Genomic DNA, 15,361 nt, shown 5'->3' on the forward strand with positions numbered 1-15,361 from the left:
TCTGAACTTAATTATTCAAAACTGACTTTACAATCCTTAAAGTTATCTTTAATGCAGTGAGTCTGTGTGGAGTGGCGTGTGCTGTACAGATTATTATTGAAAAACAAGAATATTGTGCTGACTATAAGCTGCAATTCCTGGAGCCTGGGGATCTCATATATAGCAATAGAAAAACCTGAAACATGATCACATGAGACGGTGTCAGTGGTGGAGAAGCAGACACCGCTCTCCCCCAAGCCATTCCCGTTCTCTCGGAGCAGCCAAACAGGAGGCTTTCACAATCGCTGTGCTCGTCACAATGGAGAGTGGGAAACTGTATATCACACTGTGCTTGCTCTTCTAATTTATAATCAGCTGTGTCAGTCCTGGCATGTATTCTGCAGCACACTGTAGTTTAAGGGCTGAGCAGAAATACTGTATCCTTGTTGAGTGGCTGAAGCTTTTCTCTGGACTCGCTGGCCTGGTTATCCGATCTCTCAAGCTTTTACGTTCATCTTTCAATCCTAAACCCTGGGAATGCAGAGCATGAAGCACACAGTGAGATTCAAAGACACACAAATGAGAGACTCTGAACTGTGCATATTACCCTATTGTATTAAGGGCACAGCAATCTTTTAAATACAGTTCTTTTCAAGAATCGAATTCTAGAATTCTAGAAATCCATGCGAGTGCCTTTTTAAAAGATCATTTTGCACATTCATTTTGCACTATGCATTTACAGTACCTATCCTTTATTACACTTTATGTTTTTACATTAGGAAACTTTTCTAAGACAGCTGCGCTGCATGCTGACTGGCAGCTTCCTGTATTTCACTTGGGATCGTGCGAGCCACGATACCAGTACAGTAATCCGTCAGGTATCCACCCTAGCTGTTTATCCACCATGATCAACCTCTTCAGCAACGTTAGTTTATTATTGAACAGAGGAGATTAGTTCAGAGATTGTAGATCCTACCAAAGTTTTCGTACACTGTGTTGTATGTGCTCCATGCGCTGCCATTGCTGGTAGTGTCAGGTGAGCTGTTCAGTGTGTTGATATGTAAATGAATCCTGTTCCCCTGCGGGGCCTATCCACTCAACCTCCATCTCGATCTCCTGCCTGTCACTCAGCAGCGAATGTGGCAGACGGCTACACAGGCATTAATACCCTGTGTCCTTCTAAGCAAGGGATTTAGGGGAGCTCCCTGATAAAATATAGTACGTACATACCACAGCAGTAACCCTGGAACAGCAAGCTGGGAGCAGAGCATTACAATCCTAAACCCAATGCCTGGCTGGAAGGTAGGACAGCATCCCATTCCCCAGTCATGCCTTGTGTCTCTGCTACATGCCCTGCACTGAAGCACTTTGAAGGGCTGCCTGTTCAATCTGAACTGCACCACAGAAAGGACAGGAACTTGACTGTCACAGATCAGCACGCTGGCTGCTTCAGGGAACCCCTTACCCTGTTCACACTGGGAATGCATCCTGGTTCACTAACATGGCTTCAAGCGAGAAGAAGCTGTTGCATTATTGTTGGTTGAAGTCCTTGTTTTGCAGATGGAAACTATGCAGGTGTGTAGAATTTCCTAGTTGCTGGAATGCTGTGAGTAAAGAAACAAGCACTGGCAAATCAGCCATAGTTACTTTTTTGGGGGAACATAAAACAAATGTGCCTTACGTTTACAAAGCCCATTGGTAATATTGTTTATGATGTGGTGGTTAAACACTGTTCTCCTCCTCTTTTCCCTGGGTATACCCAAAGCTGTTTCTTGACTTCTCAAGGGAGAGACTGTTTTAGTTCCATGGACATGACTCCAGAGGTTTTTTTTAATTCACCTGATACTCCTGCAGTAACCCCTTACTTTTACTCATTATTTGTTTTCAGGGTTTACCCACAAGATAAAGAAAACGCAATGTGAAAACGAAGCTGTTTTCAACGAGGTAAGAATCCGTCTCAGTGCTGTTTTCTACTGACTTCATTAGCAGGTTCTAGAGCCACAGTATAGAATGTTCTTTGTGTTCTGTACTGTGTTAGAACACGTTGAATTGTGATACTTAAACCTTGACTACATCGCCTGAACATTGAACACACATTGGTAAACAACGGCACGCATATCTTGGCAACCTGTCTGCCATTGTTCAATAGGTATAGCTTTGAATGGAGCATTCAGTGATTGAGCCTCATTTAACAATGTGCTCAATGAAGAAGGTTGATTCGGTCCTTTTAGTTTAGTTACAATATATACATTGGTGTTAACAAAAGATATGTAAACACAATCGTACAAACAACAAGTGAATATAGAAGAAAGTAAACACAGAGCTTGCGTTTGCATTGTGTTCTGATTATCACTTCTAAAACGCGTGTGTTAGTAAAGGCTTTGATGATTATAATAATAATAATAATAATAATAATAATAATAAAGATTATTGTTTAATGGCTTATCAAGATGCGCTTCTCTCGTCTGCTTTTACATGCATTCTAATTTTCATAACTGAGTGACTCTGAATATGCATCCCTGTGTTTTCAAGTTACTTCCTATTGAAACAGGTTTAAAAACAATGCATTTGCATCCTGCATCATTGAGCTGACAGGGAGGGAGATGGAGCTGAAAGATTTCTCTATCCGGGGTCCCTCAAGCATTGAAGCTGCTGTGGGATCGAGGGAGGGAGGATTAGAGTTATGATCATTATTGTAATTGACTAGCTGGGGCACTTGGAAGCAAGGCTGAGCATCAGCTCTGAACATGTGGGCAGGAGACAGGATTGCAGATGCTTTTGGAACACTGGAGCTGAAGCATCATGTGTTCTAGAAGGTTCAATGTGTTCTTATTTAGGTCTTTAACACACTGTAGATGCTAGAGCTCTCAGTGCTGGTTGTAATATATTAATGCCTTGAGGAAGTCCGAGGTGTTTCTGAATAGCTGTTGAGATTCTAATATAACAGAGGTTAACAGGTTCCAGCTCTGACTGGGCCATGCTAATGCTGCTCGGAGGAATCTGATACTTTCACACACACAATGCTACCGAGTGCCGTGGTCACTAAAGGGCTTTCCCAGTGCCCAGCTCGTATTGAACACAGTCATCCTGCCCACTGCTCCCTGGCTCTGTTTCTGATATCTGATACAGTAACAGGCTGGGCACTGAGTCATCCATTTGGGTGTTTCCCTTCCTACCAAGTAACATTCCTGTGCTTAAATAAATAATACAGAGACGAGGGCTGGACTGAAACTCACTGAGCTGTTTTTAAGGGTCCTATTGAAGCTGGCACATGAGTTTCTGAGAATGTTTCATCACAGTCAGGCAGTTCTCAACATAGATTTAAGACTCTAACGCGTTCCTGTCGCCTGGGACAGACAATGGGAAACGTGTAGTACAAGCGTGGGCTACAGCTTAGTGGTAAAGCCTAGTGAAAGTACAGCAAAGGAAAGCTAAGATAAACCACAGGAATGCAAATGTACCCGAACCTTTTTATTAGAGCCCCCTCCCACACACACACACACAAACCCACCCAGCTCTGGATGGGAAGGTCAGAGCTGCCATCACAGAATCTCACTACACAGAACAAACACTGGCCAGGCAAAAGAAACCCAGTCAAACGAACCCTCCCCTAGAAATGGTGCTGCAGTTTCAAATAGGATTTCTGGGTAAAGTGGTCTCTCTGGGAGGATCTACCCAGGAGTCTTAGCGGTTTGGGTTCAGCATTTGCAAGCTGTGCTGACCTAACGACCACATCCCTTTCAGAAGAGCAGCTAGGAAGCTCAACGCTGCAGTCAGTAATGCCTTGTCAAACAAGGGGATCAGGCAGCAGGGTCAAACAGCACCGGTCTCAGGCAGGGCAAAGCAAGATGAAACCCAGCATGCACGATGTACAGTATGTGCATTCAGCTCAGGGTCTAGTGAAAGCCTGATCTCTGTCAACACGAGGCTGTGAGATCTCTTATTCAGCACACAATCGTATTGTGAATTGCAGTCAAACAGGTTCATATGTTTAAAAAAGGAATTACAGCGGCATAGGAATTTGTCTACTTGACCTTCTAATTAACCCTTTCCGTGATGTCTCTAACTACATGTTATAACACAGTAAGTACATGTATGGCAGTGAAATTACAATGCAGCACATTCCTGGGGTGCTTCATTTAACAAGTGCCCTCCTGCAAGCGCTCTCCTCATTCCTAACCTCCACAAACACCATCTGATTAGTTTGCCGTCAGATTGATTTGTTGTACGAGGCACTGTCAAAGTGTCACCGTTCACAGTGAAAAAATACAGACAAAAGTGTTCTTCTGGAGATCTTCCGATGTAGGTTCAGAGTCAAAAGCAGCAGACTGTGAAAGCGCACTGTGCGAGGGTCCAGTTTGATAAACACCTCTCTAAACATTCGATTCCTTCCTTCCTTTCTTTAGCAATTCACCTGGCCTCACTATGGGAAGCTCATCCGAGAGGAGATGCTGTCCATCAAAGTCTACAACTGCAGCAAGGTCTTCAGCAGCAGGTGGGTTTGGAGCAGCAGGCACAGGGACCCAGACAACAGCAAAGTGTAGCTTTGTGCTCTGTGCTGAGGGTGATGTAAATGCATAGTAATGAGCATGAGCAAAAGCATCAGAAATTGCTGTGCAAGTATACCAGGTGAAGCCTTTCATGGGTGGTAATGAAAGGATTGTCAGTGGGTTCAATTACTGTCACCTGGGTGTGTTATGCTGGGGGGAGGGAGTCCTGCTGTTGCACTCTCCTGGGTGTTGCGTGCTGGGGGAATGAGTCCTGCTGTTGCCCTCTCCTGGGTGTGTTATGCTGGGGGAGGGAGTCCTGCTGTTGCCCTCTCCTGGGTGTGTTATGCTGGGGGGAGGGAGTCCTGCTGTTGCCCTCTCCTGGGTGTTGCGTGCTGGGGGAGTGAGTCCTGCTGTTGCCCTCTCCTGGGTGTGTTATGCTGGGGGAGGGAGTCCTGCTGTTGCCCTCTCCTGGGTGTGATATGCTGGGGGGGAGGGAGTCCTGCTGTTGCCCTCTCCTGGGTGTTGCGTGCTGGGGGAGTGAGTCCTGCTGTTGCCCTCTCCTGGGTGTTGCGTGCTGGGGGAGTGAGTCCTGCTGTTACCCTCTCCTGGGTGTTGCGTGCTGGGGGAGTGAGTCCTGCTGTTGCGTGCTGGGGGAGTGCGCCCCACTGTAATCCCTGTGATGTTCCTCTCCCGCAGGCTCCTGGGGAAGCTGGAGATCAGTCTGCAGCACCTGGTGTCAGCAGGGAGGCTGGTCCTCAGAGAAGCTCTTACTGACAAGAACTACAGTCTGACCGATGTGAGTGAGGGAGGCTAGCTGTGACAAGCTGGAGCCATCAGAGCAAGTCCTTGATCAGTCCCGCTACTGTTTCTGATGGGGCGTGTTTGAAATGAGAGTGAATAGTGAGGGAGGGGGAGGAGGGGCATTTACTTGCCCTGATGGCTTCATTTGTTAACATTTTTTGTTCTGTTTTTGTTTTTTTAACTTTTTAATATAACATGTCACTATGAGCGTGCGTTATCCTAGTCGGCAGAATATGCCTCTCCATTGAAGAATATAAAAACCAAAAAAAGAAGGGAACAGGTTGAAAAAAAAAACCCTGGACTGTTAGCGGTACTTGAGGACTGGCCACTGAGAGCCACCTGTTAAACTGAACCACTCTGGATCTGATAAGTAATAGCTGTAAGACTCACAAAGCTGCCAGCCCACACCTGGAGTCACTGTAAAGAGTCCAGGAGCCAGGAGGGGGTCTGCTGTAATCCCTCATGACATCAGTGCTTCAGTCTGCACACCAGCAGGATCCTGTTTGCTTTCTTTACATCACAGAGGCTGTTGCTTAACCCATATCCTGGAGCCATGACATCACCTTCAAAACAGATCAACAAAAAAGTGTAAAGGGGGGAAGGACAGTACACCAGACAAGCAAGGAAGGTTCAGACACTTAGAGTGCGGAAAACAGCATCGCTCCCTCCAGACCTCTTGATTAACTGAAAGAAATTGACCTTTTGTATTACTGAGACGAGTGGTAAAAGCTGTAGTGCCGAGATATGTAAAATGAACTTGATGGACAGATAATCTCTGTGTGAGAGGCTCCTGTAAGCACCCAGAATGCCCCTGCATGGTACCGCTCTCACAGAAGTGGTCAAACAGCATTCTTCGCTTGTGATTCAGATCCCAAACAGGTGTGCAGGCTAGGCTTTCCAGCGCAGTGGAGCGCGGAGGGTGGGCACTCTTTACATTTTCTGCCTCAGATTCATCCTGTTCTATACCGTGAGAGATCTTGCTGCAGGTTGATTAATCCTGTTAAAGGGGAGTGAGCCATTGCACACCGCCCTGATGTGAACGCTGACTGAGCCACTGTTAGTCATTGGAACGAGGAACTGGAACTGTTTTACCCTCACGCCAAGTCTATTATTACTTGTATTGTATCAAACAAGGAAGGAATGGTTTTAAATGATTTGAAACGTCTTTCTCTTTCCTTTACTGGTTAAGATTGCAATCCAGGCTCTGCTACCTCATATTTACAAACATGCTAATTCATTGCTTTTCAGATTAATTGAATCGTTGCTGTTGTTTTATATACCCTATTGTCAATTGCTGTCCGGATGTAAAACTTGACCTTTTACAAATAAAAAGGACCCCTTTTAGTTTTAGTTTCTGCACTATCATAGAATATTTCTACATGTCATATACGCGAGGTGTGTGTTATTCACGAGGTGTATATGATAGATTACAGTAAGATATTTCTGCAGTAATATCAGGGTGATTGTGTGAAGCTACACGGCTGAGTGAGGCTGGTTTTGCTCTCTCCCAGATTTTCATCGAGTTGGATATCCGGTACCAGCCGCTGGAAGGCACAGCGGGGGGCTGGCTGGAAGATGACTTCCTCTCCTCCCACGATGAAGATGACGGGTATGTCTGCACAGTGCCTCCCTGTCCTCACTCTGCTCTGCCTGCATCGGGCTGCCCCCTGGTGTATTCAGTTCTGCTCCCACTAATGTAGTCCCTTCTGTCTCCTCCTGCAGGACTGGACTTATTATACAGAACGTCGGCTATTTCGACCCAAAGTAAGTGTGGTGCTGCTTGATAAGTGTCCCGTTGGGTTGTGTGGAGAAATTCACGTTACATTAAGAATATGCTCTAAATATGTAATAACACATGATACACAAAGGATGTTAAGAACGTTGATTATTATTATTATTATTATTATTATTATTATTATTATTATTATTATTAGACATGCTTATCCATGTAAACTCCTTGTTAACACTAGCTTTGCGATCCGTTATATGCAGCCTATGAACAAACCCGCTATTAATGAAGCTATAAATAGGTATAGATTCTGATTATAAATAATGAGCTGCAGTGTTACTGACCCCCTGGCTGTCCCGGCAGGACGAGGGAGGTGAAGCGCACTGACAAGCTGGACCGCGAGGCTCGACGGCTGGGGAAGAGCCTGGTGAAGAGCGGAGAGGAGGGGGACGAGGAAGATGAGGACGATGATGACGAGGACTACGATGTCTCAGAAATCGAGTTCTCAAACATCAGCTTCACACACATCAAGAGGTGCAGTGATGCACTACAAGCTATAGATTATTGTGCAATACTGGAAACCCAACAATACTGTTTTTGTATGCAAGTCTTTTTGAAGTCTGTTACAATTCACAGTTTTTCCATGCTTTTCCCATGGTTCTACTCGGCACTTACCATAGTTAACAATGGTTTGCAATTTTTTTATATGCTTTACCATACATCTCTGGGTTTACAGTGTTTACATATACTTTGCCATGCTTTTGCTATGCTTCATCACATTTTGCTATGCTTTTACTGTAGGAAACTTTTATAAGGGTACATGAGGGGCAATGTCCTGGCTGGCTGAAGTGATTCAGGGGGGCTCTGATTTCTATTGCTTGTGTGCACTCAGTGCTTACCCTGCTTTTTAGCTGCTTGGTCTTTCTGTTCACAGTCGCTGCCGATTCCTGTTAAAGACTGAACTGGCAGCCGCACCCAAAGTGCAGAGTTTCCAGGTAAGGCAGCGAGCCCCCTGCTCCACTGGGGTAGCAGAGGTCAATAAAAAAGGGTTCAAGCGTGTGATTATTTCAGTATCAGCTCTCTCACTCTCACTCTCACTCTCTCTCTCTGTCTCTCTCTCTCTGTCTCTCTCTCTGTCTCTCTCTCTCTGTCTCTCACTCTCTCTCTCTGTCTCTCTGTCACTGCCTCTCTCTGTCTCTCTCTCTCTCTCTCTGCCTCTGTCTCTGTCTCTCTCTCTCTCTCTCTCTCTTTCTGTGTGTATCTGTCTCTCTCTGTCTCTCTCTCTCTGTCTCTCTCTCTCTCTCTCTCTCTCTCTGTCTCTCTCTGTCTCTCTCTGTGTCTCTCTCCCTGTCTCTCTCGTTCTGTTACTCTTTGCTCCCCCGCAGTAGTTTTGTTTTTCTTGTCTCAGATCAATGTGAATGTGCTGGAGGCTCAGAAGCTGATCGGGGTGAATATTGACCCCCTGGTTTACGTGAAGGTGGGGGACGAGAAGAAACACACGGCAACACAGAAGTCAACAAACTGTCCTTTCTACAATGAAGTAAGCAGAGTTCTGCCATACCGGATACACCCATTCAGAAACCCATTACAGGCAATGAAAACACTGCAGATACCAAGCACAGAACAGAAGAATTGACACCTTGAAATGAAACCCTTGAACCCGCACCCTATAGTGTTTGAACCCGCCTCCTATTGTGTTTTCTCATCTTTTCTCTTTCTTTCAGAATTTTATGTTCGAGTTCCAGGAACCCCAAGAGGTTTTGTTTGATAAAGTTGTTGAAATTTCAGTAAGTTTCTCATTCTCATTTTCTTCATTTACTGTTACCTTCACTGCGATTGATACATTTTTGCTGTGTGATCAGGATTCATGTTCTTGGGGTTGCTGTTGCCCGAGCCCTGTGTAAACGCATGTATTTTTATTCTGAACAGGTTGCGTACAAAAAGAGGTTCTCGTTCTTTCCCACCCGGTTGGGCACATTCAAGATAGATATCAGCACCGTCTACAATCAGCCTGGTGAGTGTGTGTGAGGCTCCTCAGCTGCCAGCCAGGGCCTGAGCCAGCATTGACCAGGTTTGCAGAAGCTCCCTTACCTGGGCCAGCATTGACCAGGTTTGCAGAAGCTCCCTTACCTGGTTTAGCATTGACCAGGTTTGCAGAAGCTCCCTTACCTGGTCCAGCATTCACCAAGTTTGCAGAAGCTCCCTTACCTGGTCCAGCATTCACCAGGTTTGCAGAAGCTCCCTTACCTGGTCCAGCATTGAACAGGTTTGCAGAAGCTCCCTTACCTGGTCCAGCATTGACCAGGTTTGCAGAAGCTCCCTTACCTGGTCCAGCATTGACCAGGTTTGCAGAAGCTCCCTTACCTGGTCCAGCATTGACCAGGTTTGCAGAAGCTCCCTTACCTGGTCCAGCATTGACCAGGTTTGCAGAAGCACCCTTACCTGGGCCAGCATTGACCAGGTTTGCAGAAGCTCCCTTACCTGGGCCAGCATTGACCAGCATTGCAAAGTATGGTAAATGCAAAGAAAAACTGCAAAGATACCATGTAAACTCCTATAAGGGTCTTGGAACCTGTCCATCACATATTACTGTATGATGCGTTGCCTACTGTAGCAAAAAGAGAGGGCTGAGGTGGGTCTGTCTTGTTTGGGTTTAACATTACAGACATCCCCCCACTCTCCACAAGCTCCAGTCGCAGACACTGCGTTGCAGACACACAGCTGTTCATGTCACCCCCTCCTCTCTGTCCCGATTCAGATCACCGGTTCTACCAGAAGTGGGCGGTGCTCACCGATCCCAAAGACACGCGGAGCGGCATAAAGGGCTACGTGAAGGGCACCGTCAGCGTCGTGGCGAAGGGGGACAGCATGGGCATGGCCAGCATCCCCACGACGGGCAGCCAGAACGACGACATCGAGAAGTGAGTGGGGAGTCGGGGTGTGGGGAGCCACGTCACGAGAGTGGGGAGTGCCGCTCTGCTGTTTTGAAATCTGCTCTGGATCCTGAAGCTGCTCTTCTTTTCTTCTCAGGAACCTGATGCTCCCCAAGAGGATGCCGGCGGAGAGACCCTGGGCCAAGTTCCTCGTTAAGGTCTATAAGGCTGAGGGTCTGCCCAGCATGAACGCAGGGTTCATGGGCAGCTTCTCCAAGATCATGGGGGAGAAGAAGGTCTTCATCGACCCCTACGTGCAGGTCACCCTCGCAGGGCAGCAGGTACACCTACTGTGCCTTCACCCACTGCTGAAAATGAAGGAGCAGTCTACATCAGGGTTCCTGATTAGTGGTTACATACATTCATATTTATATTATATATATATATATTATTTACCTAACTAATGGTTATTGGATATTTACCAATGTTTATGATTGCATATAACTAGTTATTAGAACAGTCCCCCTAAACTCAAGTGCTACCATGTGGTTTTACCTTGTTGAGAATTTTGGGTGACGCCTTTGTTAAAGGATCTGTTATAAATAGCCAATAATGCATCTATAAACAAGCTATAAAGGCCATAACAATAAGCAACGATATAAGACAGCTGTTATTGCCATGTAACTGAGGCATTAGTAAGCAATGTCATTATGACATGACACCAAGCTTTAATAAACAAACCCTTTATAAATAGGGCACATGTTTATGGTGTGAAAATATTATTGAGACCAATCCTGGCACTTTTGGTTCCGCTTCAAAAAGAAATGTGTGCAACTCCATAGGAATCCCAATGGACTATTCATTGGATTACATTTCTTTGGACTGTTTTTTTTTCTAAACTGTGTTCTTTCTATGGTGTTCCATTTAGAAGGAGCTCGCTGTCATATTTTAATGTGTAATGATTCCATCACGTGATGATGTTTTTTAAAAGGCTGTGCGTTTTTTAATTGTATTTGTGTGTGCTCACCTTGCACACCTTGCACGCTGCCCTCACACCCTCCCAGTGTAGATGTATTTATTTACTAGGCAGAGCCTCATACCGCTGCGTAATCCACCCACTCTTAAATTCTTATCAAACCTCCGAACCATTGTGAACTGCTTTGAAGCGTGTTTTTTTCTTGCAGTGCATTTCACAGAAACGATTGATTGCTAACAAACAGCCTCTCCCTGATGAAACTGATCACAGACCTGCCAAGTGTTTTTCTGTTGAGACCCCCTCTTTTCAGCTGCATGTCCCTCTCTCTGATATGCATTCCTGTGCTCCCTTTCCACCGTTGTGGTTAGACCTGTGCTCTTGTGTTTGTCGGTCCCAGGGAGAGACGTCCGTGGAGAGCAACACCAACGCCCCGGAGTGGAACGAGCAGATCTCCTTCATCGAGCAGTTTCCACCCCTCGCCCGGAGGATCAAGGTGCAGGTCCTGGATGACGCCAACATCGGCGATGTGGCCCTCGCGACACACTTTCTAGACTTGCAGCAGATATCGAACCCCACAAGGAACGGTAAAACACTGAGTTAATTGCCACGGATTGATACTGTAATGTTGATCCTATCTTGTTTTGAACTCAACCCATTAATGAATGGATTTATTTATTACCTGTCTGTAAATACTTCTTAAAGGCAGTTCCAAGTACGAGTCTCAGCAGCACACCCCTAGAAATATTCATAAGATCTAAGAGACGATCAGCGACGCAAGAGTGTCATTCCGTGGTGCACTAGTTAAGCAGTGAGAATCCCTAATCTGTGGCATGACGTGACTGCCCTCATGGTGTTCCCTGTGCTCCGCAGGCTTCCACCCCACGTTCGGACCCAGCTGGATCAACCTGTATGGCTCCCCCCAGAACTCGGTCCTGCGGGACATTCACCGGGACCTGAACGAGGGGCTGGGCGAGGGCATCTTCTACCGGGGTCGCATCCTGCTCTCTCTCTCCGTGGAGCTGTACAACTCGCCCGGACCCACCGAGAACAAGGCAGCCAAGGCCATGAAGAGCGCCCTGAGCAAGCTCAAGCTGAAGAAGAAGAAGAGCAAGAAGTCCAAGGAGAAAGTGAAGGAGGAAACAGCGCCGCAGGGGAGCAGCGAGGGGGCGGAGCAGGAGGAGAGCATGGAGCTGCCCAGCGCCGTCACCGTGGAGATGGAAGAGATCCACCCGCTGCCTGAGGTCAGGGGGCAGGGTCAACCATCTCACCCATACTCATTGCTGCAGCTTGTTGAAGCATCTCCTTTACAAGAGTGACCCGTATGCATGCAGCTTCTGTCAGTACCACTATGACATAACCATGGTCATTTTGTTTTTTAGATGATCAGTTCTGTATTTTGGTGTAACTTATTTCTTAAATAACAAAACAAGCAAAAACAGATGCTTTTTGTTCTGTTATTGGAGTTCTAGAAGCAGAAAAGTATTGAGATTTGGAAAGTCACAATTCTGGTTCAGTTAAATAAGAATGAAAACCAGAAGACCCTGCGGCTCTCCGGGACCAGGGTTGGCCACCCCTGTTAAAAGATGACAACAGCATAACTAAAACTCAATCCCTCCCACCCCCAGATTGAACTGAGAACCCCCCAGGTTTTGAATGTTAAGCATTGATAAAGCAGGGCAGGCACGCTGTGTGCTGTATGTAATGTGCGAATGGCTTGTTTCTCTGCAGAACTTCGTGGGTGAAAAGGAGGAGTTCCTGTTGTTTGGTTCCCTGTTTGAAGCCACCATGATCGACCCCTCCATTGGATCCAAGCCAGTCACGTTTGAGCTGTCTATTGGTATGGAAGCATGCAGTGTTTGTTCTGCCTATTACTTCACTTAGAGGTGGATTCAATTACAAACAATAAGGCGTAGGAGCAGACAGACGGGCCACTCTCTTCCCCTGGTGCATAAAGACGGGCCAATGTAAAACTGGAAACCATTCTTTCCAGCGCATTGGTGGTACTGGAATTGAAATGTTAATAACATAAAAAAAGAGAAATGCAATAAACGTTCCTGTGCAAAAGGAAAGACGATGGAAACGTGCTTTCTTGGCGATACAGAGATACCATGTGTTGTTTTTTTTTTAACAGGTAACTACGGTAAGGCCGCAGACGTGATTGTGAAATCTAAAAAGACAGCGGCGAAGGAGGAGCTGAAAGAGGACATGCAGCCGCTGATGGAGAGCTCCGAAGATGAGCTGGAGAAAGTAGACGTGGAGGAGCCTAGGAGCAGAGACAAGTCTGTCACTCAGCCCAAGAAGCCACAGCCAACTGAGCATGACCGGTGAGGGAGACTCTTAACAGGAGGCATTTATCAAGACCAATCTGATCTGTCGTCTGCGTGCTTCATCATAGTTAGATCAGGCCCAAAGAGACTTCAATGAATGACAAGCTTGTTTATTTGTTGCCTTCATTTTGTTGTGAATAGTTTACTACTGTCACGCTTGCTTAACTGGTAAAAAACACAGTACATGTAATCTGAATGCAATGGCAGTTCCCAGTGTAATCCCATCTGCCATTTAGACTGGCGCATGCTGTATTAACCGCTGTGCTCTGCTTTGCAGTTCTTTCAGTTGCATTCCCCTGCTGCATGAGAAGCCTTGCCTCTACGTCTGGAACTACTGTGAGGACCACAGCGCCCGGCTCTATAATACCAACTGGATTGGAAAGATGGCAGACAGACTGGTCAGTATGTTCTGTGCGCACAGCGTACCAGCGCCCGTCCTGTAAGCTTGGGCTGGCACACGCGGGGGGCACCGGCTGCAGTTAGGACCGCATGAATCTCTTAGTTCTGCACTTGGAATCTCAGCAAGGATAACAGCTTTGTGCACACACGTCACCTTTACAGTGCTGTAAAACATGCAAGCAAAGGGTGGATTCAGTCAATTCAGTTTGTTGCATTTGCAAAAGTGAAATCTTCTGCTAACATTTGATAACCCTTTCGGTGTTTGTGTTTAAATGAATACTCTACTGTGTGTCTCCAGAAAATGGACTGAATGCTGCCACAGGCCAGGAAGATGTCCGGGTGAGAGTAATCTGTTCTTCCAGGCACAGCGCTTGCTCCCGTGCTCTTCTGATGGCGTGTTTTCTTGTGTTCTCAGGAATACGGGATTGATGATGTGGAGAAGCTGCTCAAGCGGCCGAGGAGCCATGCAAAGGAGCGTCTCAAAGAGGTCCTTGCCGAGTTCGTGGCAAGCTGCAGGTGTTTAAGGGTTTCTGTTATGGTAAAAGAAAAGGGCTGATATATAAAAGGGGGTGTCATTAAGGGTAACAATTTCAATTAAGGGTCTCACTTAGGAATTACATGGGTCCTTACACATACAGTAATTCCAATGTCATTATGCATAGTTACAATGCACTAAAAGTCTTTGTGCACGATATATATGTCAGTGCACAATTGCATCAGAAAAGGGTTGGGGGGAGGTTAGGGTTAGGTTTATCTCTATGCAGTGACATTGTCGTTACCGGGATGTATTTGCTATGTAAATGCACAGTGCATAGAGACTCAGAGTGATATGAAGTGCTCCCTCATTAAGTTTCAGAGACTCAATAACCATTTCCCTTTCTGTCCCACATTCCAGGCAGTACAGTTTAAATGCAGATAAGAAGACCATGCCCAGGCCAAACAACCTGGACAAATGCAGAGTGAAGTTTTTAAAACAGAGCATTGTAAGTACAGACATGGGATGGTATGTGCTATGTTTCCGGGTGGAATGAACCCTCAGTACAAAGCTCCATTCTGTGCACTCTGTCTCTCTAATCATTGCTACCAATGCCCTGTCTGTACTGGGTCTCCACAGATCATGCTGGCCAAACAGGTCCTGAGAATCAGACACCGAATCACCAAAAAGAATACCAGAGAAAAACTGAACGAGACGAGGACAAAACTGAAAAGACTGCGCTTTCTAGCCAAGGAGGTAAACTGACTTCAATGCTGTTTCACTGCCGGAGTGATGCACAGTCTGAAGTATTGTCTTGCAGCCATTAAAAGCAGGTCTGTCTGCAGTAGCTGGCTGAGGTTTAGTTTTATGAAACGATCACGCGAGTGCAACACTAACTGAAAGCATGGCTTACAAAAACAGAACTCTTTAACCAAGTCTACTGTAGTAGGATGTGTCTCCTTGTTTTAAAGTAAAAGAAAATAAAAAATACACGTGTTTCTTTCAAAACTGCACTTTCGAGACCACAGGTAGGACGTACGGGATGACTGCATTATTATTATTTTTTAAATGCATATTTTTATTGCATTTTTAAATAACATGCGTGCAATCTTATAATCCAAGCATATTCTCCAATATAGATGTTTAACATTCATACCTGTTTAAATCTAAACCCACACCTTCAGTGATAATTATTACATAACAGGAACAGCATGACAACACATGTCATGGTTGAAGAGTCACTGCAATAAGCCAACAGTGATATTGATCATAGATCTAGTGTTGTAATTCATTTATAAATGAATTATGTCAG

The 15,361-nt window shown here is 45.8% G+C and overlaps 1 protein-coding gene across 1 annotated transcript in view; it reads left to right on the forward strand.

Moving 5' to 3' along the window:
- The window catches only part of LOC117425820 (fer-1-like protein 4), a 28,695-nt gene that overhangs the window by 555 nt on the left and 12,779 nt on the right, over positions 1-15,361 (forward strand). The window contains exons 2-21 of the mRNA XM_059004331.1: positions 1,868-1,923; positions 4,386-4,474; positions 5,166-5,265; positions 6,782-6,879; positions 6,993-7,034; positions 7,363-7,533; positions 7,934-7,994; positions 8,408-8,539; positions 8,724-8,786; positions 8,929-9,013; positions 9,758-9,920; positions 10,030-10,213; positions 11,246-11,432; positions 11,719-12,089; positions 12,577-12,685; positions 12,980-13,172; positions 13,453-13,573; positions 13,990-14,090; positions 14,470-14,557; positions 14,689-14,805. Coding sequence (XP_058860314.1) covers positions 1,868-1,923; positions 4,386-4,474; positions 5,166-5,265; positions 6,782-6,879; positions 6,993-7,034; positions 7,363-7,533; positions 7,934-7,994; positions 8,408-8,539; positions 8,724-8,786; positions 8,929-9,013; positions 9,758-9,920; positions 10,030-10,213; positions 11,246-11,432; positions 11,719-12,089; positions 12,577-12,685; positions 12,980-13,172; positions 13,453-13,573; positions 13,990-14,090; positions 14,470-14,557; positions 14,689-14,805 — 2,531 coding nt within the window. The remainder of the gene's footprint in view (positions 1-1,867; positions 1,924-4,385; positions 4,475-5,165; positions 5,266-6,781; positions 6,880-6,992; positions 7,035-7,362; positions 7,534-7,933; positions 7,995-8,407; positions 8,540-8,723; positions 8,787-8,928; positions 9,014-9,757; positions 9,921-10,029; positions 10,214-11,245; positions 11,433-11,718; positions 12,090-12,576; positions 12,686-12,979; positions 13,173-13,452; positions 13,574-13,989; positions 14,091-14,469; positions 14,558-14,688; positions 14,806-15,361) is intronic.

Source organism: Acipenser ruthenus, chromosome 29 (assembly GCF_902713425.1).
Source record: "Acipenser ruthenus chromosome 29, fAciRut3.2 maternal haplotype, whole genome shotgun sequence".
Taxonomy (NCBI): Eukaryota; Metazoa; Chordata; class Actinopteri; order Acipenseriformes; family Acipenseridae; genus Acipenser; species Acipenser ruthenus.